This window comes from Argentina silus (assembly GCF_951799395.1).
Source record: "Argentina silus genome assembly, chromosome: 17".
In the NCBI taxonomy this organism is placed as follows: Eukaryota; Metazoa; Chordata; class Actinopteri; order Argentiniformes; family Argentinidae; genus Argentina; species Argentina silus.
Window position 1 is genome coordinate 7,941,044 of NC_139671.1, and position 27,535 is coordinate 7,968,578.

General features: G+C 48.4%; 1 protein-coding gene across 2 annotated transcripts; it reads left to right on the forward strand.

Annotated features, from left to right (window-relative positions):
* The first annotated feature begins 184 nt into the window (after positions 1 to 184).
* rad51b (RAD51 paralog B) lies at positions 185 to 27,535 on the forward strand. Of its 2 annotated transcripts, XM_083689100.1 has the most exons (10): positions 185 to 488; positions 655 to 768; positions 1,135 to 1,239; positions 1,365 to 1,501; positions 1,627 to 1,746; positions 1,892 to 2,075; positions 4,348 to 4,390; positions 9,613 to 9,722; positions 11,691 to 11,769; positions 27,246 to 27,535. In XM_083689100.1, exons 1-10 carry the CDS (start codon positions 405 to 407, stop codon positions 27,368 to 27,370), a joined length of 1,101 nt encoding a protein of 366 aa, XP_083545226.1. In that variant the 5' UTR covers positions 185 to 404; the 3' UTR covers positions 27,371 to 27,535. The 2 variants fall into 2 exon arrangements, with proteins under 2 accessions (XP_083545226.1, XP_083545227.1); XM_083689101.1 differs by lacking the exon at positions 11,691 to 11,769.

Sequence of the window (27,535 nt, forward strand, 5' to 3'; positions counted from 1 at the left end):
TGTAGTGTCGGGCCTAGTAGTTGATGGGCGCATGTACTGTAATGCCTATGACAGCATTGATTGACTACATAGACCAAAATGCAAAGCGAAGTGACGGAAACGTTCACAGCTGTCTAGGCAACGCTTACGACTATAGCAACAACTACTAGCAAACATCGTTTTAAAAACTTAACTCAAAGAAAATAAACTCAACGCCACTAAACTCTGAACAGCAGTACCTGCAAGAGAGACTATTTTGAGCAGTGTGGCATGTGCGGCCAAGTTAGCTAATGTAACTCACTCACTCTGAGCTACTTAGCTAGCTAGCCTAGCACGAGCAACACGGCAATTTGTTATCACTGTCAGTAACACCCCAGCCCTTCTATGGTTATATTCTCTTGTAACACTGGCTAGCTTGGCCTAATATGGCAAGTAAAAAGCTTCGAAGGACAGGTGTGTCTCACGAAGTATGCGAACTACTCAAGCGCCACCAAATCGAAACTTGTCAGGTAAGGTAGAAGTTTTGGTACTGTAAAGTTCCTGCATTGCAAGATAAGAAACATTTAATTTGAGATGAACTACCTACTATCTTCCATAGGTAGCTATAGCGCATGTTATATTTAACTGTCTTAAATGTGCAGCCCCCGGACCTAAATGTGCAACCCCTGTCAACAGGATCTGCTGTCCCTCACACCTCTGGAGGTGATGCGCCTGGCGGGTCAAAGTTACGAAAAGGCGTTGATGTTGCTGCAATCTGTCAGTAAGGCCTGCGCCCCCGCAATGGTCACAGTAAGTAAAAATGCACTGTATAATAATATATGCTATTTAGCTGACGCTTTTATCCAAAACGACTTACATTGCAGTGAGTGCATACATTTCTCAGTATATATGGTCCCAGCGGGAATCAAACCCACAACCTTAGCGTTGTTAATGCCATGCTCTACCAACTGAGCCACAGAGGAACCACAAAGCAGTCAGCCATAGTCAGCTAAAAAGTCAAGCTTTTAACTTAAACATATGTCATGTTAAACTCATACAGTGTACAAGGTTTTTTCTTTGCTGCATGTATGACACGAAATGCCAATGATGCAATTCTCATCAATCGTGACGCGACAACTCTTTAGGAAAATATTCCATGTCACATTGTTCTTCCAGGCCTTGGAGCTGTGGAAGCAAAGGGCCGACCTGTGTTTCTCCACATCTCTTCCTGCTCTGGACAGACTGCTCCAGGGTGGTCTACCACGGGGGACGCTTACAGAGGTTACCCCACAGAGTTTGATGACACAGCAACTGATGATGATCGTTTTCATTGTGATGATAGAATATGGTGATATGAAGAAGAGAGAGTATGGATCACACAAACCCTCCCCCTAATCCTCTTTCAGGTGACAGGCCCCTCGGGGTGTGGGAAGAGCCAGCTGTGTATGATGCTCAGCGTGCTGGCCACTCTACCCAGGAGCATGGGCGGCCTCGACAGTGGAGTCATCTTCATAGACACAGAGTCTGCTTTCTCAGCGGAGAGGTGATTGACTAAGACTTTACAATGTTTCATCCCTTTCTCTACCGACCTGTACCCAAAACCCTTCTTAATGCAACCTTCACTAAGTGCTGCTCTGCTGTGCTGTGCTCTGCTCCTCCCTGATCCAGGTTAGTGGAGATTGCACAGAGCAGGTTTCCAGACTACTTCTGTTCAAAAGAGCGAGTTTCTGAAATGGCGGGGCGCGTTCATCTCTTTCGAGAGCTCACGTGTCATGATGTCCTGGACAGGTAGATTGCTGTCAGTCTCTCTGCGCTGTTGTTGAATTCTCTCCTCCATGTGTACTGGCCTGTGAAACGCTTTGTGATGCTGTTGTCCGACCTAATCTGTTGTTAATCTGGTTGATATTTTGACAATCTCTTTGGTTCTGTGTAGACTGGAGAGGCTGGAGGAGGACATCATCACTACCCGGGCTGGTCTACTGATTCTGGACTCGGTTGCCTCAGTGGTGCGGAAGGAGTTTGACACAACACTTCCTGGAAATCTTAATCACCGCAGCAAGCTTCTGGACCAGGAGGCTGCCACCCTCAAATACCTGGCTCAGGAGTTCCATATGCCTGTGAGTGTGTGTTGTGTGTGTGTGTTGTGTGTGTGTGTTGTGTTGTGTGTTGTGTGTTGTGTGTGTGTTGTGTGTTGTGTGTTGTGTGTGTGTGTGTGTGTGTGTGTGTGTGTGTGTGTGTGTGTGTGTGTGTGTGTGTGTGTGTGTGTGTGTGTGTATCGATACAGAGAGACAATACTCTTGAGAGGGTCAAGAGCTGCTTTTCAGCCACTAGATGTCAGGATTATCCCATAAAGTAGGCCATGTACACAATCCCTCGCCCCAGTGCAATCTCACTCGCATCAATAATACAATTTAGCACTAGAGGGCAGGAGAGAGCTTCAGTTGGAACTATATGGAGGGGATTAGATTTCTGTACTGCTAACCTAGGTCTAGCTGGCCTATTAGTACTGTGCAGAGAAATCAGGGCAGAAACACAACTTTCCTCTAAAGAGCTAGATTAAATCTGCTGTCAACCCTCAGCTGTCAGGCCCATATGATTCAGGGTTTCCTCCTAAATCCCATGGGAAGATGTATCAGTGCAACATCCATTTCCCCTAGTGAGGCAGGAATCCAACAGCCAGAGGTTGACAGGTGGCGTTTCTCACAGCTGTGGCAGGAGCTCTAAAGAATATCCATGTATCATTTTGATGGACTGCTTATACTTAGAAAAGTAGAGAATGCACTGACTGTTACTGTCAGTAAGGTGTGGAAGCGGTTGTTCAAAGAATGTCCTATGGTAGTACAGGTCATAGGTCATACCGACGATCACATACTGTAGCAACGTGATTCTTGTGTTCACTGATCACTTTAAGAAATTTGCATAAATACCTGTCTGTACTTGACAGAGCAAATCAGCTAAAATATGCCCTGACAAGAAACCACACTGAGGTTATCTTGCGGTGGTGGTCTCACTTATAACTTTTATAAGGCTAACATAATAAGATGAATTAAGACTTTTAATATTACTGCAGCACTCTGGGCCAAACCAACAGGGCTGTTAAGTTTACTAGTCTTTGTTTATATGTAGACGCTGATGCCACATTTCAGAGGCTGTGGATGATTGTGGTACAGCGGAGAGTTTACTGGATGTGTTTTCTGTGGGACATGTTGGGCCTCGTCTCATGTGGTCAAATGTCAGCCTTATAGTCATATACTGGCCTGTTAGTCAGAGAAGAGTGTCTCGGGGGGGCGCTTAGTGGCGTAGTACGCTGATGCTCTTACCACGTAATGGCAAGGTTCCTGGTTCGATTCCGACCCTCGACCTATCTTGCATGTCACCCCTCCTCTCTCTCTCCCATCCTTCCTGTCAATCTCTACTGTCTCCACCCCAATAAAGCAGAAATGCCCTAAAAACACACCACGTCAGGACAGCTTACCTGCGCACAAGTCACAAGGTCATACCGGTTCACCGAGACTTGTTCCATGTCCCATTTCTTGAGACGACTGCATTCATTTAGTTGATGTTGTTGTAGATCTAATCATCAAGGTCGGTATGCGTTGGCACCATCTGACACGGATAATTTATCACACCATTACTGTCACGGGATCGTTATCATCCTCACATGTCAAAGGAGCCTGAACTAAAGCAGGGTTTCCTGGTTTGACTTTGCTATTCCTTTTGTGTTGCAGTTTCACAACACCAGAGAGCTCACTGCTTGCCCAAACATGAGTTTATTATTGGAGCCTTTTTTTTGTTTACTTACGGACTTAAGACTTCTGTCAGCCGCAGCTGGCTCACGTAGCCCAATGTAGCTTTCTCAGTCTGGTCCGAGAGCCCGGAGAGACCATTGTGTGCTACATTTCCAACTCGTGTGAAGGAGGTCCCATCTCTTTTTTTTTGATGGAGTATGTTGTATTGGCAACAGTTTGATCACAGCCTGTGCTGTACATTTCTTCAAGGCCGTCTGTTCTTCACTCAAGGGCTACTTTGTGAGGCCAGCGCTGATCATTTCACCGTTCTGCTGTGTCAGACCAGATGAAATAAAGAATACATTTATCTGAGGCTTGGTTGGTTTGAATACAAATGTACCACCCACAGTCTAAATGTTGACCTCTCCCCTACTATGACCAGCCTTGAGTCAGCCTGTTTGGATGGACATTTCTCTGTTAGAGAGACAGTGTAAAAACATAGACAAATGAATGATTTCACTCAAGGACTAACCGGGTTCACAGTGTGTATATATATATTATTTTTTTTAAAACGATGTGAATAATATTAGCTTGGCAAACGGCTACAGCACTTTGTTGAACTTCTCTGATCTCCATGCTCCTTCTTTCCCCTCCTCCCCAGGTGGTCTTGACCAACCAGATCACGACGCATGTGGGCGATCAAGGTGAGAGAGCTGCAGCGTAATGCAAGGGAACAGACCAGCCTTAGCCTCCCATGTTAGCTGACCAAATATCTTAACTGTACCTCTGGCCTGTGTAACACAAACCCGCTCAGTTGTGCTGTACTGTATGTAGACAGAGACATTGAATTCCACACATCCGGCTCTGATGTGATGATGATGCACTAGTGATGTTTGTCTCTCTGGCGTGTGACCTTCTGGAACACCCACAGTGCTGCTGGATGGACCGGTCACTGTGATTGGTCTGACCCCCGCGCTGTAAACCATCAGTTTAAAAAGCCAGCCTTTTGGTAAGACAGCTGCACTATGACCTGTATCCTGTATCCTTTTTCAATGTCCCCCTCTTTCCCTCTCCCTCTCCATATAAACCCTTGTATGTGGGGATGTATCAGTGTGTCCCCGTGGAGTAGTTGGACCGGTGAATGTTGGGGCAACATTATGTTGAGGCCTAGGCTTTGAGTAAAGGGATACGGTTGTTTTTTTTGTGTTATCTAATAGACACATGGCATTGACCTGTAACTGTACTCTCTCCCTCTCTCTGCTAACTCCCCTCTCATTAAATACAGTGTTTCCCCCCCGAGGAAATGCTCTCTCGCTCTCTTTCTCTTTCTCGCTCTCTCTGTGTCTCTCTCTCTCTCTCCCTCTCTCTCTCTCTCTCTCTCTCCGTGTGTCTCTGTCCTGGGACAGAGGGGTTGAGGGGGAGAGTTCAACAATACAATAAGGTGTATCCGATTCACCCCCTCTGCTCATGTAATCAGATTCACATCTCCCTCGCTCTGCTCTGTACTCCTACCCCGCCACCGTCCCTTTCTCTACGGCTCCCTCTTTTTCTCCCTTTTGTCCTCCGCGCTGCTTTCAGCAGAGATCCCCAGCGTCTCGGGTTTCCTGTAAAATGTCAGCTGTCGTGTCTCTGGGTTTCTCCCAGTGAAGGTGGCTCCTGAGATGGGGCGGTGATCGCGGCGCGTGATGGGCGAGGCCTTGAAAAGGCCCTCTGTCCCCTATCTGAGGGGGAGGGGGGGGATGGGTGGGGGGGGGGGGAGTCTGGTTTCTGCCTGTTCTGAGACCAGCCAACCTTCGCCAGCGCCACTCAGGTGGGCCTCAGGTGTCCTCCTCTGGTGCCTGTTGATGAGGGCAGAGATGTGCTGGACTACTGGACTGGACCTGCACACCTGAGCAGAGCTCAAACACCCTCCTATCAGAGTCAGGGCTCGGGACACAACGGCTATGGGGAGAGACTGACCTATCAGACTTAGAGATTAGATACTGTGTTGTTATGCTTATGACCTCATTCTATCACATTTTATAGTCTCGAAAGCGCGTTGTAATAAGAGGGTTAATCGTTAACCCATAGGCTACGGTTTAACGACTGAAAAAAAGAAAAGAAAAGACTCGTCGTCACGATCACATCTGCGGTAGATGCTTTGATCCTCTGTAAGCGGTTGATCGCCGTCGCCAGATTCACTGTACAGTAAGCAGAGTGCGCTGTGTTGGGCGCCATACAGTATCCCAGCTGTCTTCGCTGATGTGGCGGTGGCTGAAGGACACTAGATGTCTTTGAGGCTCGTCCCGCTCTGTGTGTAATCTACTGAAACTGCAGTTGTCCAACTGAAGCTCCCTGTGACCTCATTTTATGAAAACTCAATAGCTAGCCCAGTGCCAAGAGTCGCTGCTGCCAACAGTTCCGCCTGGGAGCTGAGGACAGGCGATGCCCAAGGCAGGACATAAAAAACAAATACCCCCCCCCCCCCCCCCCCCGTCAAACTCTTAAGCGCGAGTGTTTACTCGGAAAGCCAAAAGCCTCGTTACGGCTGACATTAGTCCCCGTCGTATAATGGTAGAGAGAGAAACACTTTGACAAGTGTTCATTTAGCCACACTCAAGCCAGAGTCACAAAGAAATGTTGTAAATCTAGAAAGCATGGAGGTATGGGTAGTAAACAATCAGCTTCGTGAGGAGCTCTTTGTGTGCATAGTGGGCTGTAAAAAGAAGTGTATAATTGACCTCAGAGGGGCTGTTTGTTTTGTTCACTGTTGTGATTTGGAGGCTAGTCTATTAGTCATACTTCTCTGGGTTTATAGTACTTGTAGCCCTAAAATTGGGATTCTGTTTTTGTAAGCGGGATTCATGTCTGCCATTCTAACTTGTACGTGACTGCATCCTATTAGTTTGCTCAAGAGGAACATTTTTGTCGCTGAAACTAGATTTATACCAACATAACGAGCAGTACAATAGGTTCATGGAATGGTCACTACCCCTTGTCTGTATGTGTGTGTGTGTGTGTGTATATGTGTGTGCCTGCCTGCCTGCGTGGGGGGTGTTTGTAGGAGGATGTAAATCAAAATAGCATCAACAGAAGCTAAACGGAACCTTCCGGTGTGGTTAGAGCCCCCCCCCCCCCCCTTCCCCCTCCCCCCCCTGCTCTCTCTAGGGTCACATACGGAGTGAGAGGGGCAGTTGGAGAGCTGCTATGGGCCCAGTGGACAGCCTCTCTTTGTCACAAGCAGGGCTCCTTCATTGACTGTGTGTGACAGAGGCTGCAGTGATCCAAGCCCCTGCTCCTGCTCCTCCGCGCGCGTCTCAGATAAGAGAGCCACTGTGTGCTCACACACTGAGACACTTTTCCATGCTCTCATACCGCTTTATCTGCATGATTGGATTTTCCTCCTCCTCCTCCTCCCCAGTCCCCTAATCATCTCCCAAGTCTTACCCTCAAGGTTGGGTACACAGTACATGGCTCTCAGGCTACTAGACCCAGGATTCAGTAGGGCCTGAAGGCGAAGGGAAAAAACAGAGGAGCAAAAAAAATAAAAAGAACGAGAGGGAAACAGATTGTGAGAAACAATTATTAGAGCAAAGTTGACCGAGGGGCAGGGAGAGAGTTGAGAAGACAAGGGGACGAGGGGGGGAGGGAGTGGATCTCAAATGGTCTTGTTTATTGGCATTTTTTTTTTTTTCCCCAAAGAGTTCACTATCATCCATATGATCTCTTTTTACAAACAGAGGGAATTCAGTATGCTCTCTGTCTCACAAGGCTACCATTAAGACATTTTGTTTTTGTGCGTGTGTGAGAGAGAGAAAAAAAGGTTTTGAGTAAAATACCCCATTAAGTGGTGGACAAGGGCTTCACTCTGTTGTTAATATGAGGAGGGACATTTCCCTCATTGCTGTTGTTGTTATTTGATGCTCATTCGTTGGACTTGGACTTACTGCGACATCAGGGAGCTATCCACCAGGGTCAAATCATTCAGTAAACACTGGAGTGTATTTGAGCCTCCTACATTATCATAATCTGCTCCCTTGTCGGTCCAGTTGTGGGAAAAAGTTTGGGCTGTCTGTGTGAATCAGTGGAGGTTTGAAGGGAGGTGGGGGTGGGGGTGGGATGGGGGTCTTGTGTTTGTGTTGGAGGCCTACAGGCAGAGGGAGAAGGAGAAGGCTGATAGCACCCCATCCTCCAGGGAGCTGTGCAAAAGTCTGCAGCGCACATGGAGTTTGTTTAGTCTGACTCTAAGTCCCTCTGGCCTTCTCTTTGCCTTCAGCTCAGAAACTCAGGAAACTCTGGGCCAGTTCTACACACTGATTCTGTTAGTGAAAGAATACTTATGGTTAGCAGTATGAAGATGTATTCATAATTTGAATTCAGGACCACGCTTTCTTCCAGTCATATTTTCAATTGTTGTCTGTACTAGTGGTCGTAGTGTATCTCTTTCCATAGTTCTATATTCCATATGTTCTATTGTTATATTAAAATCAGTCAGCTCTCTCTGTGGTCCTGGGGCACTTCCGTCACATGGTAGGCCTATTTTCTGTACACACGTTTCCACAGGAAATGTTTTGAGGAAGTGAGAGTTGCTGATATGACACTTGTGAGCAGAATCCCTGCTTACTCCATGGAAAAAACATCAAGGAAGAAAGGGCAGGCAGGCAGGCAAGCAGGGAGGCAGGCAAGCAAGCAGGCAGGCAGGCAGGCAGGCAGGCAGGCAGGCAGCCTGAAATGCACCCGCCAGGTCCCATCCTTCAGCAGACAGAATTAGCACTCCAACCAAGGTTTATTGGTGTCATGGGAGTAGGAGGACTCATGGTCACACAAAAGCAGCGATGATAACAGAACCAGGCGCTGTCGGGGCCGTGTTCTGCTTAGAGGTCATTAAAGTCTGAGGTACCTGTAATTCAGACGTACAGTCGTTGTTTTTTGGCGACTTTGAACCCTTTTAAGGGTTACAGTAGGTTGTGTATTTGCTCATGAGACAGCAGTTTTTCAGTAGACAATATGTGCCTGTGGCAGAGACGACAATGAGATCATCCACTTGTTGATTGTTGTAAACAATTTGCTCAGACAATGTGGGAAGTGGTAACCTCATGATTCATAGTGCAAGTTAATGAATATTCCTAAATGACATGAATTGTTTTAGCATGTTGTTAAAACAAGTGCCATGTCTACACCAATTTTAGTGCCATGTCTACACTCACAAGCATTTTACTAGGAACACCTGTACACCTTCTCATGGTGGAGGTGGTGTAATGGTGTGGGGAATGTTTTCTTGGCACACTTTGGGCCCGCTAGTAACAATCAATCATCGGTTGAATGCCACAGCCTATTTGAGTATTGTTGCTGACCATGTGCATCCCTTCATGGCCACAATTTACCCATCTTCTAATGGCTACTTACAGCAGGATAATGCACCATGTCAAAAAGAAAAAGTCGTCTCAAACTGGTTTCGTGAACATGACAATGAGTTCAGTGTTCTTCAGTGGCCTTCCCAGTCACCAGTCATCTGAATCCAATAGAACACCTTTGGGATGTGGTAGAACGGGAGATTCACAGCTTGAAAGTGCACCTGAAAAATCTGCAGGAATTGCGTGATGCAATCATGTCATCACGCAATTCATCATCATCCAACATCTTGTGCAATCAATGCCACAAAGAATTGAAGCTGTTTTAAGAGCAAAGGGAGGCCCTACCCCGTATTAGTATAGTGTTCCTAATATAGTGTTCCTAATAAAGTGTTCGGTGAGTGTATATTTCCAGTATTAAATAAATAGATATGAAAATAAATTGAATGAAAGTTATTCAGCTATAAATCCAAATGACTCATCTTCTCAGTGGTAGTTTACTGTTCAGAGTTACCCTCTCGATGTCCTGATGTGTGTGTGTTGCACTCTGTCCTGATGTGTGTGTGTTGCACTCTGTCCTGATGTGTGTGTTGCAGGATCCGATGTGGGGGGTTCTGGGTTGGTCACGGCAGCTCTTGGGAACACGTGGAGTCATACCGTCAACACCCGCCTCATCGTCCAGTATGTAGACGCACACCAGAGACAGGTGAGTTATGGTTTTAGAGAGAATGATGATGATTTTAAAGCTCTACACTATGGAGACTAACGATGGGAAAGGAGCTGTGTCTTCCCCTCTCTGTGATTTTGTACAGAACTGTCTTACCAGACTTTCACAGAGACACGATAACCCACTGAAATATGACCAGGCTGAATTTATCTATTGGGGGGAAACACAATGTGGACAGACCCCCACCCCCCCCCCCCCCCCCGCCCCCTACTCTCCCTCCAGGCTCATCCTGCACACCCCAGACCCCCTACTCTCCCTCCAGTCTCATCCTGCACACCCCAGACCCCCTACTCTCCCTCCAGGCTCATCCTGCACACCCCAGACCCCCTACTCTCCCTCCAGGCTCATCCTGCACACCCCAGACCCCCTACTCTCCCTCCAGGCTCATCCTGCACGGCCCAGAGCTGCGGGTGCATTCCACAGCAATTCGGAAAAGCCTCCGAGGCCCGAAGGCTCTGTTTTTATTTTTAAGAGCCAAATCCCCTCCAAAGAAAAACAGTGTGAAAGGAAAGCAGCGGTCCACAACTGCTGGTCCATTGAGGCTTCAGCTATGCCTGGTCCCTGCCCGGGTTCACTAACACTGTGTGTCCTATTGTCTGTCTGTCTCTGTCTGTCTGTCTGTCTGTCTGTCTGTCTGTCTGTCTGTCTGTCTGTTCTGGCTGAACCCAGAACAGTGACCTCCAGACGGATCCACCACCATTTCCGATAGATTTAACTCATTAGGAAAAAAACATGAGAGGGTCTATGCAGGGACACATGTCTCTGTCAGATGTAATGACATGTTATTGTGGTTGCAGCGGTTTAGCAAACATGGTGGACTGGTCTCTGTGGCTTCCAGAGCCCTGCATGCCTGGGAAAATCACTGAGACTGCATTATTCACACTGGACTAATTCAAGTGGGTTAGCGAAAACGACTGATTACCGACCACAGGTAATCTAATCCACAGTGAAATAGCACTCAGGTTTTATTTTTAACTTAAAATAAAGTAACAGCAGACATCTGTAGCTGGTTAGCCATAAGTGGAGATAAATGCTCAAATTTGAACTGCACCTCAAGAAAGCAAACCCATTAGATGGCATTGGGGTTGTTTTCTTTACTTTTGCAAATCTGAGGTTTGGCCCCATAGCGAACCTTAAGACAATGAAACACACTGGGAACACTGGGACTGTAAGTAAAGAATGACAAGCAGTGCAGCCAAAGATCACAGATACAATTTGGCAATAATGACTTCTCTGTCAACCCACCAACGTGTCTCTCAAGCAAAATGAAGAAAAACACACGCTAAAGTCATTTTCACTTCCTTGTTTTGACGTTGATTTCATAACAGCATTTTTCTGCTGTGATTGAACAAGCTTCCAAAGCACTGACTCACATGAAGGACACTCATTAATTTCTGCACCGTTTGCAGCAGTTTATGCAGGAACCCCCAACCATCATGTTTTCGCCTCAATTAGTTCCTACTTTGGGTTTCGACGGTGCCAACAAAATGCCTGGCTTTGACTTAGAACACAGCCAGGCGATGCAACATCACACCTCCATACCACAGTATCTGTGCCGGGTGACAAAGGCACTGATCTGGGCGCGTTGGCATTTTCAAGTGGCTTGACGCAAATACTTGGCTGACTAGGGGCGGCTTTGGTAACCTTACACCCCTCCTCTCCCGTTGGCCTTGAGCCATGTGGCTCTCGTGTTTCGCTTGATGGTGCCTGACTTTCGCACTGCGTGACAATAGCCGTGACACTCAAGCGCGCCCCGTCTGAGAGTTCCAGAGTGTCTCTCCAGTTCGAGTGTGGTGTCGAGATTACACTCTCCGTGATGCGTAACATTTCTCACTCAGGTGTTTCTCCCATGGAAGAGAATGTGTCTTGACAACCCACCCTCCTCTTTCCCCCTTTCTCTTTCTCTCTTTCTCTCTCTCTCTCTCCTCTTGTCTCTTGTTTTTACAGATAGTGATCGCTAAGTCACCTGTGGCTCCGTTTGCAGTGTTGAACTACACGGTGCAGAAGGAGGGTATCCGTCTGGAGGGTGAGTGGACAGTCTGTTCCCGGGTGCTTCCATAGTGGTCACGGTCAGCAGCACCACAGAATACAGCAGCTGTCCATGCAGATGTTCTGGCCCCTCACAGCAGAGGTTCACCTTTCAGCCAGATTATGATTGGGCATATGAGATTTCATACCGGTCCTTTTGTCGGTTGATTTCACCCTCTCACCCAATGTCCTGTATGTAAACCCATAGTCCAGCCCGGTATGCAGTCTAATGGGAGAATATAGCCTGTCAGTGTTTTATTTTCATAAAGTATGACTGATTTTAGGCAAGAGCAGGTTTTCAGGCCACATCTCCATATGGAAATATCACCTTGGAGCTCTTTCTCGGAACGGAAAGCCTGCTGAATATTCCGGTACATTCAGTGAACTGGAGACAGGAAGAGAGTGAAAGAGGAGCCTCTGACCCCCACCTGCCTCCCTCCATCTGTAGTATCTAAACACTGCATAAACCATAATCCCCCCAGGAAAGATGTGCCCTTAAAAAAAAAAAAAGCTGCTCTCAATAAGACACCGCTGTTTTTAGTTGAACTCTAGAAACCTGACATTTTTTTTATTGGAACACGGTGATGGTTGGGCTCTGGAAGCACGGGGGGGGGGGGGGGGGGGGGGGGCATTCGGGTTCATGTGTATCTGTGGTTTGGAGGGGTTCTGTCGAATTGGAGCCATAACCTGTTTAACCTGTGCACCCAACTGCCTCTCTGTCAGTGTTGGTTAGACTGAATCATTTGGTTTACCGACTCCCCTTAGGCCCCTGTTGATCAGTGTGGGTTCCAGACACCACAAAAGTTTTTTTTTATAGGAAATGCAATATGATTGTTTTTTGGGGAAAGGGGGTTACAGTTTACAGTTTAACATAGTTTTTTCCATGCTTAGTCATGAGAAATTAGTAAATTCAGCATTGCAGACATGCAATGCAACAAACTTTCACCTCATCAATTAGTGAATGTAAGTGAACATTGTCTCTGTGTGTGAGCGTGTCACTGAGAGATGGAGAGAGAAAGAGGGGGCTAGTATACTCTCTTGTTATCCAGTACGGCTTTGAAAGGTTCTCCTCTCCTCCTCTGCCGCTCCTAGCAGTGAATGGCTCGTGTTAATCTGGGCTTCTCCTCACAAGTAGGTCTTTGATGTGTGGCGAGCGCTTCCTGCCAGCTCCAAATAGAGCTCTTCCACCAGAATGGGGTTTTCTCCCCTGAATGCATAAGGGCTTTGATTGGCTTTATGATGCGGGTGGTACAAACTCACCCTCAGTGCTCGCTCTTTCGCCCCCTCATCGCCATGCCAACAACAGGTCCCCTTGATGCACACAGAATAGCTGACACACACAACTGACCCCTGACCCCGCTTAGCTATTCAGATATTCACCACCACGATTTGGGAAAGCTGCTTAGAGAAAAAAAGAAGGAAATTGCCATGCGTGTTGAGACGTTGCCATTTTTGATGATTTGCCGTTCTCGATAATAGAGATCCTCCACTGATGGCAATAATGGCGAGTGATGGATTATACAACGATGAAACCATAACGCTGTCGTCCCAACCTTCAACTCTGCACATATTGAGCAGATTTGAACTTCGACCAACTTTTCTTTCTCCCTATTCATGAACCTGCCAAGTGCTTTTTTTTTTTTCTTCTTTTACTTCTCTTAAGTATAACATGGTTACACAAGCAGGGGAAAGTGTGCGTGAGGGAAAAAAAAGAAAAAAAAGAAAGAGCATCTGCCCCTCCAAAACCATGACAACTGGCGTGTGAACGTTAAATGTGACACCCTGAGCCAGCGGAGGGTTGGCTCCCCTGCTTGCGTCTCATTAAATGATCTCATTACCATTCCATCCATCGCACGTTGCTTTCATTAGGAGCAGCACTAGCTATCCCTGGGCATTACGTAACCCCCCCCCCCCCCCCCCCCCCCTCCACACACACACACCCACCCCACCCCCTCCTTCGCTTTGTCAGGAGACGTTTCGTGACCGGGGTTGGGACAGACCTGCCAGAGACAGAGAGGCACAGAGCCGCTGATGCAGATGGTCGCTAGTCTCATCAGCCTGTCAGATGTCACAGAGACCAAACACTCCCAGTCACAACCACATCTGGGGAAACGACGCAGGCAGAGGAGTGATACAGCGCATCAGGGGTTTGGAGGCACAACAAATAGACCGCCATTATTAGCAGGGGGGGGGGGTCTACTCACTAATAAAGTTAACAGACATACACAGTAAACATACCTGTGTAGGTAAGATATTGTTATTGATATTTCAGGCATTGCTGCTGCTGGAGTAACTCTCTCTGTTTGTTTTAAAGTTGATGGAGTGGAGTTACAGGTGGGGTGGTTTGTGGGGGATCTCCCAATCCTCTAAGGCCCCTGATGATGTGAAAAGGACTTCTCTGTACAGAGAGAGGAAAACCAGATAATGTCAGGTAGCAGAGAGAGAGAGAAAAGGAAGGAAGAAAGAAAGAGAGAGAGAGAAAAGGAAAGGAAAGGAAAGGAGGGGGGGTTGGGTGGGTGGGTACGATAGGAAAGACAGAGAGAGAAAGCACCTTCACAAGATCCTGCATGCCTGGGAATTCACTTATTGTTATTGCCTTCAGGATTATTTATGGGCCTGCCTGGAGTAGCCAACCTGGCAGTGCACACAGGGGGGAAAAAGTGCTGTCACTGCACAACTGTAATAAGGCTTATGGGCCCCTATCTCAATGTGCCATTCCATGTGGTCACCAACCCTGTACTGGCACAGAAAGGGGCCTGAGCAGTCCCAGTCCCTGAGACGCAAACCCCCAACTCAGCTGGAAACACTCACAAACAGTCTCCAACTTCTTGTTGTTTTCATTTCATTTCATTGAGAAGACAAACACTTGTAAGTGTGTTCACCTCATCGCTTACTGCGCTGTTCTGGTATTCCAGTGTCAGTAGGGCCTTTAGTCTTGAGATGGTTTGGGTTTGCGTCGTTTGCTTCGGTAGGAATCTTCGATGGTTGGTAGGAAAGAACTGACGGACTATTTGATCCATGTCTGTCCGTGTGGACAGGACATCCACATGATCGGATTTGCCTAAGCGTCCCTGACATGGAGATGTATTCAGGTTCACCATCCGGCCCTGAGGGTAGGGATTAAAGAGTACACACACACACACACACACAGACCCCTATCCTTTCAGGACGCCTGAGACCCGACCATGCTTCTCTGATTCCCACACGTGTAATCTTCTCGTACAAAACACCATGGTAGCCTATTGTTGGAGGCTCGTCGCCACAGTGAGAATGGAAGGTTTATAGGCAGTTTTTTTGTTTTGTTCACCTCCCGAGTGTTATTTAATGTACATGTTGTCTGTTGGGAGAGGGGAGGGGGGGGGGGGGGGGGAGAACATGTGAGGCCATGTAACCAGAGTGGTCCCCAGTGGATGTACTATACAGTGTGTACTGGGTGATCTGGTAACGTCACAGGGATCAGTCTCTCCTACTAAGAGACATGAGAGAAGGCCCTGGTCTCTCACTCTGGGGGCACTGTCCTCTCCTCCAGTCCTCTCCTCCTGTCCTCTCCTCCAGTCCTCTCCTCCTGTCCTCTCCTCCTGTCCTCTCCTCCAGTCCTCTCCTCCTGTCCTCTCCTCCTGGTCTCTCCTCCTGGTCTCTCCTCCAGTCCTCTCCTCCTGTCCTCTCCTCCTGTCCTCTCCTCCAGTCCTCTCCTCCTGTCCTCTCCTCCAGTCCTCTCCTCCTGGTCTCTCCTCCAGTCCTCTCCTCCAGTCCTCTCCTCTCCTCCTGTCCTCTCCTCCAGTCCTCTCCTCCTGTCCTCTCCTCCTGTCCTCTCCTCCTGTCCTCTCCTCCAGTCCTCTCCTCCTGGTCTCTCCTCCAGTCCTCTCCTCCAGTCCTCTCCTCTCCTCCTGTCCTCTCCTCCAGTCCTCTCCTCCAGTCCTCTCCTCTCCTCCTGTCCTCTCCTCCTGTCCTCTCCTCCTGTCCTCTCCTCCTGTCCTCTCCTCCTGTCCTCTCCTCCAGTCCTCTCCTCTCCCATCTCTGCTTTCATATTAGCATAGTTAGCCCAGCCACCATAACGCCCTCAGATGATGGTGGAGGAGGGGGGGGGGGGGTCATAGGGACCAATCCTTTTTTTATTTTTATTTTTTACGACGGGTCGTAAACCCTTGACTTTTATCGTTATATTGCCCATCAGACACCTGGTTTAGTGTCTGCATCGACTGGGAGGAGATGGAGAGGGCGGCAGGTTGCAACATCAGGGCCGTGAGTCTGGTCGGGTTGGGCAACATGACACTGTTTGAGTTTGTTTGGCAAGACTCGCGGTGGTGTAGAGATGTGAGTTTCCTGCTATGCCCCTCTGACTCTGCCACTCTGTCATGACTCAATTGATCAATGGTAATGAAGTTACGGCCCCAAAGGATTGTTTTGTGAGGTTTTTAGTTTCATCTTTCTTTTCTCTTGATCCCACCCCCCTCCCTCCCTCCAGTCGTCCTCTTTCATTTCTTGCGGTTCAGTCTGTTCTGCTTTTCATTAAAGTTGCCAAGCAACTGCTGAACACATGTAAAAAGCCTCCGGAATGTCGGGATGGAATCCAAGATATTTTAATCTCTTGAGTTTGATATCCGATGCCTTTGGGTTGATATCCTCTGTTTAGAATGGGAGGCATGGTTTGATGATACAGAATATTGAGTGCTGTTTGTCTGACTGTGGACGCCATTGTCCTCTGGTGTGTCAGCAGCAGCAGACAGGCCCATCCTGATCAGCTTACATAGAAATACACTGTTTACATATTTGTTCTGTCTGAGAAAAGTGAAACATGAGCATTCTGGCATACTCTCTCTGTCATTTGCTGAAAAGTCTATGTTATTATCAGCCTTGTACTTAGTGGTTATTACTGGTAAACCATGACGGACACACGGTATGAGCAGGTATGTCAGTTGTGCTTCTTTATTTCAGCGTGGGAAGACACGGAGCGATTAAGATTGACCTCAAGCCGCCATTGTCCCTTTGAGCCTTTTGTGACATGTCACAGAGGCTCTGCTAGATGTTTAGACTAGGGCTTCTCAGGGTTCGGCACACACACAGAGGACGTGTTAGGCCTCATTAGATCCCATGTCAGGTTGGCCAGCCACACAGACAGACAGCCAGACAGCCAGCCAGACAGCCAGACAGCCAGCCAGACAGCCAGACAGCCAGACAGCCAGACAGCCAGACAGCCAGACAGACAAGGCTCTGCAACTTCACCTCACACCCACAGGGAGGCTTTAGTGTGTCTGGGTCGTGAACCCACTCCCCTGGATCTGTGGGTTAAACCCCGGTCAGGAAAAAGTCTTTCCAGCACAGGATTTTTAAGGTTAACTGAAGATTGAGTCAGGATGGATAAGCGGTCAGCCTCTCTGACCTGGCTTCTCGTGTGTGTGGTCCACCATCGACCATGATTTAGAAGGAGCACATCCCTGCCAACAATCCCTGTCCGCAGAGCCTACCGCAGTCCTGCTCCCCTCTTTGGAGACCCAGCATTGGCGCCAGACGTCAGCTTGTTGTTTGTCGTTGCAGTCTGAGTCACACAGTGTACCTGCCTGCGGATGATGGTGCCTTAGCTGTCCTTCACGATAGCCGATACTGTAGTTCCTCCCTGTCATCTCTGTGGCCTTATTCATTAACCTTTTAGTAGTGGGGGTCTGTCACAGAGATGTAATCATGTGGCTGTTCCTGATGTGCTCCAGACAGCAGCTGTTCACTGGGATTAGCTGTGTCTCTTTCTTTTTCTCTCTCTGTCTCTCTCTCTCTCTCCCTTCCCTTCCCTTACTCACTTTCAGTCACACACACACACACACACACACACACACACACACACACACACACCGACACACACACCGACACACTATTTTTCCCTCCCTCTCTCTCTCCCTCTTTCCCTCCCTAGCCTGCCACACAGTGCTGCCCTGTGTGCTCCTGCGGCCTGACCTTTCAAGCCCTGACAGCTGACACACAGGCCTGTTCCCACACACCGCCGCTGGGCCACATCCTCTGGGGTCTGGCGGGGCCCCCACGCCACCCCTGCCGCCCCACGCCCCCCCCCTCCTCCTCCTCCTCCCCCCGTCTCCCCTCTCTCACAGGTCGACATGCAGAACTTCCTATTTCCACTGTCAGCCTCACAGGGAGGGAACGAGCGGGGACTATTAAAACGTAATGGGGAGGAAAGATGCAGCACAATGGCACTACCGCCCCCCCCCCCCCCCTTGAACTTCCACAGCGTTTGCTCTTCAGTTCAGCGTCTGATGCATTATGTCATTGATTTCCTTAAGAGAGGGGGGCCGCTGCGGTGAGATGTTCAAGGGCTCTGCCGGGACCTGTCATGGGAACATCCTCCTCCGCTGTTTTTTGTCACTGCTGCTGGGAATCCCAGTCTCCATTTCCCAGAACCTCACCTCACCTCTACTCTTGAGGGGCACCTGAGACCTGGATAGTGTCAAGTGACCTCGTGACCCCCCCTGGTGGCTATGAAGAAGCTGGTCCTGTTTTTGCGCCCCTCGCTCCTGCAAAACCAAACCAGAGAGAGGTCTCTTGGCCGCGTCACCCGCGCGGATCCACTGTGTGTCAGAGTTAACACTGGAGGTAGATGCAGGAGCTGAGCGGGAGAGAGGGGAATAATGGTGCCCCTGTTCGGGTCTACACAACTTAAGACTCTGCACTGATCGCGGGGGCAGCGTGGGGAGGGAGAGCGAGGGGGGGGGGGGGGGGCTTTACGGGGGCCGGGGGGAGCAGGAAACAGGGGAAGCCTATGGGAACACCAATATCCTCTTGGAATTAAATTGCCAACCCCAGCTTTGATCCCTTTGAGAAGGGATTTAATTCAGGCCAACTTTCACTTGCCCTCTCTCCGTCGCCCACCCCCCCCCCCCCCCCCCCCCCCCTCTTCCCCAACCGCTCTCTTTTCATGCTCAACAGCTGGGTGGTGACAGTGCAGTTGGTCAGAGGGCTACTGGAAGGCGCCATCGAGAGAATACCCTCTCCACGATGATTGTGGTTCGAGGTGACGGTTAGCCCACACACCACTGCTCTCTCTCACACACTCTCTCTCTCTCTCTCTCTCTCTCTCTCTCTCCCTCTCTCTCCCCCTGTCTCCCTGGGTTAGTGTTGAGGGCATTGAGACTAGAGAAGAAAGAGTTTGGGGTTTGGAGGTTCCAGACTCTCTCTCTCTCTCTGTGTGTGGTCGGCCGTGTCTGAACCTGGGACAGGGAGTCACAAAGAGAAGGCAACCACCGCAGAGATTACAACCTAATCTCTGTCACATTCTACACATCACCTCATTCTGCAGAGTCACCGCGGAACACTGGAAGGTGAATAAAAGGGGGTTCTGGGAAGAGCTCTGAAAAGAAGATCCTGCCCGAGGACAGTACCGACCAATTACGAGACATTACGAGCAGGAGCATAGGGGAAACGAAGCTAGATATCTGAGCACAAATCCCTCTCTGAAAATACTTTCGCTTCCTTCGACAGATTCTGTTCTCCTTCTCATGAGGTCCACGTTGTGTTAACCACCTCTTTCGTTTCTTGGTTTAAGGTCCCTGGATTTGGGGGGGAAGACCTAGAACTGGGTAACCCAGAAATGTCTCCCTCCGTGGCATCCAGTCACGGGCTGATACACTGTAGCCGTGTGCAGTACTGTAGCTCCTGGAAAGTGGCACTAGGAAATAGTTGAATGAACAATTGACTGTATCCCTGGGCCGTGCTAAAACAACACCCGCTCCTCACACACACACCTTAGCAGAGAGTACTTAGCAGAGACCAAAGTAAACAGTCGTAGGAAACGAGATCAACGTCCAGACATTCAATTGTTTATTTTATATGCGTAAGTAAGTGAAAGGTTTTTAGGCCCACTAGCTTTTCTTATCGCATCACGCGCACACACACACACACACACACACACACACGCACACACACACACGCACACGCACACGCACACGCACACGCACACACACACACACACGCGCACGCATACACACACACACACACACGCATACACACACACACACACACACACACGCACGCGCACGCATACACACACACACGCATACACACACACACACACGCACGCACACATGCGCACACACACACACACACACACACACATACATGTGTGCATGCACACAAGGGAGCAGTCTCAAGCACCTGCGTTCCCAGTTCCATAAGCAGTGTCTTCTTTGTATTGATGAATGGCCTCCTCCTCATGCCTCTAGTTATGCAGAGATGGCTGTCAGGAAGTCTGCTGCCAGTGTGGCCTCTTCGTGGGATTATAGGTAATAAGAGAAGATTTGTATACATGTCTTTTAGATCCCATTTCCGGACTTATAGTATAGAGTGAGTGTGTGTGTCTGTGTGTGTGTATGTGCGTGTGTGTATGTGTGTGTGTGTGTGTGCTAGAATGTGAGTAAGTGAGGTTAGAGAGAGGTTGGCTGTGCTCATGTACAGTAACGTATGCCTTTCTCTCACTTTGGTGACTTCATCTTCAACAGGAAGTCTCCTCCACTCCATTGGGTCAAAAGGACCCTCAGTCTTTCTGCTTGTTTTTTTAGGTTCATCGACCACATGGAACACTTGCCCACTGTTGTGAGCTATTTAATCTCTGCGCTCCAATGTTGTTTACAAGGAATACATAAGATTAGTCTCTCTCCCAGTTTTAATCGGTTGTTTGGCCCCTGTGATACGAGTTCTGTGACTCTAAAACTGTACGAGCCATTAGAATTGAGCCCTCATGCGAATGCTAATGCAACCCAGCTGTTGCATATTTAGTGCTGCAGAGTTACATATAGCATGTGGTATGTGTAGTCAAGAGTTGAATATGAAACACAAATGTTCGTTTACGAGATCTTACAGCCTAACGCTGTGGACAGAAAAGGGGGAGAGGGACAGAAACAAGTCAGGGAGAAGAGAGATACATAAGCGATAAAGGGAGGAGAGAGAGAGAGAGAGAGAGAGAGAGGGGAGGGCAGGGAAGAGTTAAGTCTGTTTCCTGGAGGAGAATAAATTAAAAGCGGCTCGTAATCACATTGCAGGAATGCAGTCAGTGTACACTGTTAAACACTCCCTAAGCCCTGGCTCCACTTCACTGTCTCAGCACTGCACACAAAGACCTCTTTGTTCTCCCTGCTCTTGTAAAGAAATGCCCCCTCCTGTCTCTCTCACTCACTCACTCATTCACTCACTCGTTCTCTCTCTCTCTCTCCTTTTTATTCCTTTCCTCCTCTCTCAATCTCGCTCTCTCCCTCTTCTCTCCCTTCTTCCTCTCTGTTTCACTTCCATACTCGTATTTTTTGGGAACACAGACCCCCCCACCCCACCCACCCCCCCCACCCCTCTTCCTCTCATCTAAGCCCTCTATCATTTTTCCTCCTCTCCTCACACTTCAGAAGATCATATTTCCAAGACTTTCTTTTTCTTTTTCTTTAATTTCCTTGAAGGGGTTTGAAACGGCCAGGGTTGCTTGCATATTGAGAAAGAATCTATCTGGGGAGAAAAGAAAATAGGGTGACGGGAAATGAAAAGCGAAAGAAAATCTTTTTTTGACCCCCCCTAGCAGTGTACAGAATCTGCTGGACTTTCCTACCCTAGAGTAGCCTGCATCCACTCTAAGAGAGAGAGAGAGAGAGAGAGAGAGGAAGAATAGCTCAGACTTTACTAGCAGAAATAGGGTGTGTGTGTGTGTGTGTGTGTGTGTGTGTGTGTGTGTGTGTGTGTGTGTGTGTGTGTGGGGTGGGGGGGGGGGGTCATAAAAAAAAAAAGCACTGAACGAAAAGTTGTCAGAGTATATGGAGAGAGTGGGGAATGTCTGCAGTGGGAGGCTGAGCGATAGTCATACCTATGGTGATAGTCATACCTATGGTGATAGTCATACCTATGGTGATAGTCATACCTATGGTAATAGTCATACCTATGGTGATAGTCATACCTATGGTGATAGTCATACCTATGGTAATAGTCATACCTATGGTGATAGTCATACCTATGGTGATAGTCATACCTATGGTATGAGAGTCCAACCAAGAGTGCAGTGCGAGACGCTGAGACCAGCTAGACCAGCTACTGCCTTGCTTACGGCGAGTGTGTTGTTGATACTTGGTGGTTACAGTGTGAGTGTTTTATGGTGAGGGTGTGTGACCTCTCACATGCTGTTCATTCAGTGTGACTCTGGTGTGAGACTAGGTTTACTCTGGTGTGAGACTAGGTTTACTCTGGTGTGAGACTAGGTTGTGACTCTGGTGTGAGACTAGGTTTACTCTGGTGTGAGACTAGGTTTACTCTGGTGTGAGACTAGGTTGTGACTCTGGTGTGAGACTAGGTTTACTCTGGTGTGAGACTAGGTTGTGACTCTGGTGTGAGACTAGGTTGTGACTCTGGTGTGAGACTAGGTTTACTCTGGTGTGAGACTAGGTTGTGACTCTGGTGTGAGACTAGGTTTACTCTGGTGTGAGACTAGGTTGTGACTCTGGTGTGAGACTAGGTTTACTCTGGTGTGAGACTAGGTTGTGACTCTGGTGTGAGACTAGGTTTACTCTGGTGTGAGACTAGGTTGTGACTCTGGTGTGAGACTAGGTTTACTCTGGTGTGAGACTAGGTTGTGACTCTGGTGTGAGACTAGGTTTACTCTGGTGTGAGACTAGGTTGTGACTCTGGTGTGAGACTAGGTTTACTCTGGTGTGAGACCTCAGTAGGTTTACGTCGTGTGTGAATGACTTGTTTCTCCTCTGTCGTGCCTCTGTAGCTAGGCTAGTACTCCTCCCGACGACGGCTCTCCAGCTGCTGCTCAGTATTCCCTCCACACAGCCATCGTGTGTGTGTGTGTGTGTGTGTGTGTGTGTGTGTGTGTGTGTGTGTGTGTGTGTGTGTGTGTGTGTGTGTGTGTGTGTGTGTGTGTGTGTGTATAAACAGAGCATACTGGTTTAATATAAACACAGAGGGCCCTATTTCCCTCCTCAGTCATTCCTGGAGGAAAGAACCTTCTCCCTCTCGAAGGTTTATGCCATATGCAGGTGTTGAGACGTTTTGTCAGTATCTCCCTGTGCCCGAGCGCACACTCCCTCTCCATATGAATTTGTATACACTACAGCTATGCGTGTGTTTCAGTGTGAGTGTGAAAACCCATGTGTGAAAGAAAACCCCCACAATCCCCCCCATTTTAAATACAGGCCTAAACGACTTACACTATCACAGCTGCAGCAGCCCTCCACCCTCCACCCTCCACCCTCCACCCTCCCAGCACACACTGTTCCCCTGGCAGCCAAGGGCATCACATGCCTAAACTAATAACCACACACAGTAAAATAAAAATAAATGTGCCACCTACTCCGTGTATATGAGTCACACCTGGACCAGGGCCCAGTTGAAAAACGAATGTATAAGGAATACTGCTTAAATCCTGCAACCTCTCCTGTGCTGTCACGAGAAGGGGGTTATTGTGGGGCACCACGCGCTTGTTATGGTTCGAGTCATCCGCCGTTCATGGGCAAGACAGAATGGAAAGTTTAAAGTTTCAAAATGTGTCTCAAGTTTAGAAGTTGAATGTCTTTGCACAAACTCACTCAACTGTCAAACAAAACCATATTGGTGATGTCTCCAATGCTTTGGTTATATAAGGGGTGGGGTGTGTGTGTGTGTGTGTGTGTGTGTGTGTGTGTGTGTGTGTGTGTGTGTGTGTGTGTGGGGGGGGGGGGTTATGTAACCACTTTTGTTCTCTCCATATTAAGGCACACAGTGTTTGGGGCTTAGGAAATGGAGCATTTATGAATCAGCGCTGTGTCATTCTGGCCTTGATCAGATGAACTCATTTGGATCAGATGAGCCCCAGTTACACTACAGTGACTAGTGACCTTCAGCAGCGCTGGCATACGAACGTAACATCAGCGGCCTCGTACAGTACAGTAAAGACCATGTGAAGGCTTTGTTTACGCTCTGCCGGCCGGCCAACCTGCCTGGCGAGCCACAACACCACCGATTCAACGTGACATCCGGTGGCGAGGAGGGGGGCGGGGGGAGAAATATGGCGACAGGTTTTTCTAAAGATGGCCTATTTTTTCGCTGGGCTCGAGAAGGAGCAAAGGGGGCTTATTAGTAGCCCAGACAGCAGGAGCGCAGCGCCAGTGTTCCTCTGTACCCAGCGTGTCCAAGGCCTCCCATTAGAGGCGCATAGATAAACATGAAACAAAAGGCCTTGGCTGACTCAATGTTTCCAGCGGGCCGCGGGGGGAAACGGGGGAGCGAGGACCGCAGAGCAGAGCAGCGCAGCCCAGTCTCTGGGATACAACAAGCACACACTGACTCATTATTAGCAATCAGGGCCTGGATCTGGAAGCCCTTAGCTGCCGTTAGCTGTGCAGGGCCAAGCTCCCATGACTAGGGTGCTGAGAAGTTGAACTGCGTGCCGACTGGTAATAGCCCCTCTGTAATTAAACAGTTTGATTTGATTATTGGTGAGGTTTGTGTTGGGCCCGGGCCTGTGAGAGGAGGGCTAATTAGGACTATTATGTAAGACTTCAAACAGACCCTGGGCTCAGCAGTGGGCCAGTGTCGATGTGGGGGTGTTGTTGGCCCCCTCGCTGTGGCCTTCTCTACTGTAACCCTGTAGGCCCCATGGTAAAGTCACTCTCCTCCCCTGCTGTTACCCCAGGCCCCATGGTAAAGTCCCTCTCCCCTACTGTTATCCCAGGCCCCGTGGTAAAGTTCCTCTCCCCTACTGTAACCCCTAGCCCCCCAGGGCCCATGGTAAGGTCCCTCTCCTCCCCTACTGTAACCCCTAGCCCCCCAGGGCCCATGGTAAGGTCCCTCTCCTTCCCTACTGTAACCCCTAGCCCCCCAGGCCCCATAGTAAAGTCCCTCTTCCCTACTGTAACCCCTAGCCCCCCAGGCCCCATAGTAAAGTCCCTCTCCTCCCCTACTGTAACCCACAGATCCCATGGTAAGGTCCTTATCCCCTGGTAATAGGCTGTGCAGGGCTGGTCAGTGGGGCGGTGGGCGGTGGGCTTGGCTGTGCTCCAGCAGGAGGGCCCCCTGTGTTACTTTATACAGCGGCGAGTTTCACCAAGGTGTTCATTTCAAGACAGCCTTTATCTCCTTCCCCAATCCCCGCTGTCTCCGTCTGAGGGCCATAAATCAAAGGAAGGGGTGGACGAGCCCAGATACAGGAGCCCCTCGGACAGACGTAGGCTTCAGTTCCCCGTCCCGTATCGTTGACATGGACCCCTGCGCTCCCTATCGCTCATCTCCAAACCCCCCACGCCCCCTCCGTCACCCACACACACACACACACACACACACCATCTCTCATCTCAGCACAATGAATGGCTCACTCTTTACTCCTAATACTCCATCTCTGCTTCTACTCAGAGCCCTGTGGAGGAAAAGAGAGGATCTGTCTTTCTCCATCAGTGTTGTCGTCCCCCCACGATGAAATCTGTCTCCACACGTTCGCATGTTCGTATGTCACACACGATATCTCAGACACCGCTGGGACAATTTGCACGAAACTTGGGCGAATGATGTGTCTTGCCATAGAGACCCAGCATTTCCAAAATGATATTGATTGGCCCAAGGGGGATGCGATAAGTAACAGCTGAAATTCCAAACTTTGAACAAGCATATCTCCTGTCCGGTTTGAGTTATAGTTAGTAAATGTGGTACATATTTACAGCCCCTCATTGCATTAGTTATATTACTCCTACCTTGACATGGTCAATAAATTAATGTCACATTTTAATTTCCACCAAAAGAAAAAAATAATGAATTGTTTTTTTTTCTCTTTGTCATTAATCCACAAAACATATGTTTTGAATAATTCACAAAAGGAGGGGTGATACATCATTCGTGGGGGACAACATGTTTACCGTAGACTTGTTTTTCTCTTGGGTAAGGGAAGGCCTAACTCATTTACTTTTGTTTAGCTTTTTATGGATCTGAAGGGAACGTCTGTTATAAACAAAATCCTCCATAACCATAACTATAATTCTGACTCATGGTGGGCTAGTTCTTTAAAAAGTGTGGCTGCGTTAAAATCTACTGAGAGCTCATTTGAGCTGTGATGGTGTGGCTCTGGCTGTGTGGTAGTAATAACAAGCTATGCAGCAGAGAGAGGCAGTGAAACGGAACATTAATTTCACATGAGCGTTTAGCACAAAGCTGGTGAATAGGCCACTTCCTCCCCCAGCTGCTCTGCTGCTCTGGTGCTCTGCTGCTCTCTGACTGCCTTGTTTGAAAGTGGGGTGAAAAATGGAGGAGGGAAGCACGCAGGACTGCTCAACGGCATGTGGGGAACGCCAGACTGGATTTGTCTGTGTTTATTGTTTGCTTATCTTAGGCTGTGTGTGTATTTGTTTCTGAGGGCCCAGGGGTTGGAGCTCAGGGGGTCAGAGCACACTGTTTTGATGGAGAACTACGGGTCAGATTCTTGAGACTGAACTAAGGGGCATGTGGTGGTGATGATGTCATGGAAAACTCATGCGGTGGACAAAGTAAATAGATCTCTCCGGAAGCGGGAACCTCACTCCGGTTCTTCTCTTCTCTCTCATAATGGACCTCTTACCTGATTCTTTCTCTTCTTCCCAACAAATCAGTTCTTTCTTTTCACCCCCAATATTGGGGCACTGGGATGAGTAGAAGTAGAAGCACTAGGCCACAAACAGCCAACTTTCAGTTTGAATTGTTTCTGCATGCCACTGTCCTGCAGATAGGGGGCACTCTCCAGGGCCATTGTCTGGGCCCCTACCATCTTTCATGTTAGCAATGCGGTCTGCCAGTATATACATACAGTGTTAATGGCCTAAACCTCAAGCACGTCTCATGATTACTGAGTTGTGGTTCAGTGTTACTTCCCCAGTGTCTGGGGACGTGATGGAGACAGGTGCATAGGTTACTGTAGCATAGCTCCTTAAATCACTTCTCATGTCTAAACTGCACACTTTTGACAAGTTTAATGCTCATTTTGCCAGCTATGCACATTTCATTATACGTGTTCCACGGTCACACAAATGTACAGCTGTGTGTGATCTGTAGCTGGCCTGTGCTACTGGACCCTTTCCCCTAGAGGAATGGTTATGGATTATAGCAAAACAAATACATGTTATAAAAATACCTCTGATGACGTCAATAGGTATGGAAGTAATCCATCCCCTATTTTTCTTTGGCTGGTTTTGTTTTATGAAGTCAGTTTTGGACCATTATTTTTGTAAATGTTTACCTCAAACATGAGCCCACATTGGTCCCTACCCATATGGTAACCTATGGAAACAAACCAATGGCGAGGCAATTTCCTCCAGCCCCAGGGATGCAAATTAGTTAATCTTGATGAGGGGGTATTTGTCATCTGAAATAAAACTCAGATGGTAGAATAAGATGGAATTGGAATATATTAGCATTGATATATGATGCCTCTCTAGTGTTGTGTAAGGGGACCCGGGTCTATTCCATTCTAAGGCTTCTCTATTGTGTTTTGGTGTTTTCTAGGAAATGACAACCAGGAAACCTTGCATCAGGGCACAAACCCAGGACTCCAGCCAATCAGGGTGCGGACAGGATTCAACTACAACCTGACACAGGCCACCCCTGCAACTAGCCAGCGGCTGCTTTAACTCTGAGAACTGCAGTGTGTGTGTGTCTGTGTGTGTGTGTGTCTGCGTGTGTCTGCGCGTGTGCATGCTTATGTATGTATATATAGACTGTATGTATATTATGTTATGTTAACATTATCTATTATGTTGCTGTTGTTGTTCATAAAACTTTTCTCAACTTGGAAA

What these genes read in the sequence shown, in the direction of transcription:
- rad51b (XM_083689100.1), top strand. Translation starts at nt 405, where the DNA reads ATGGCAAGTAAAAAGCTTCGAAGGACAGGTGTGTCTCACGAAGTATGC. An exon ending in GCGCCCCCGCAATGGTCACA is followed by an intron (nt 769 to 1,134) that starts GTAAGTAAAAAT and finishes TTGTTCTTCCAG; the next exon opens with GCCTTGGAGCTGTGGAAGCA. An exon ending in CACGGGGGACGCTTACAGAG is followed by an intron (nt 1,240 to 1,364) that starts GTTACCCCACAG and finishes ATCCTCTTTCAG; the next exon opens with GTGACAGGCCCCTCGGGGTG.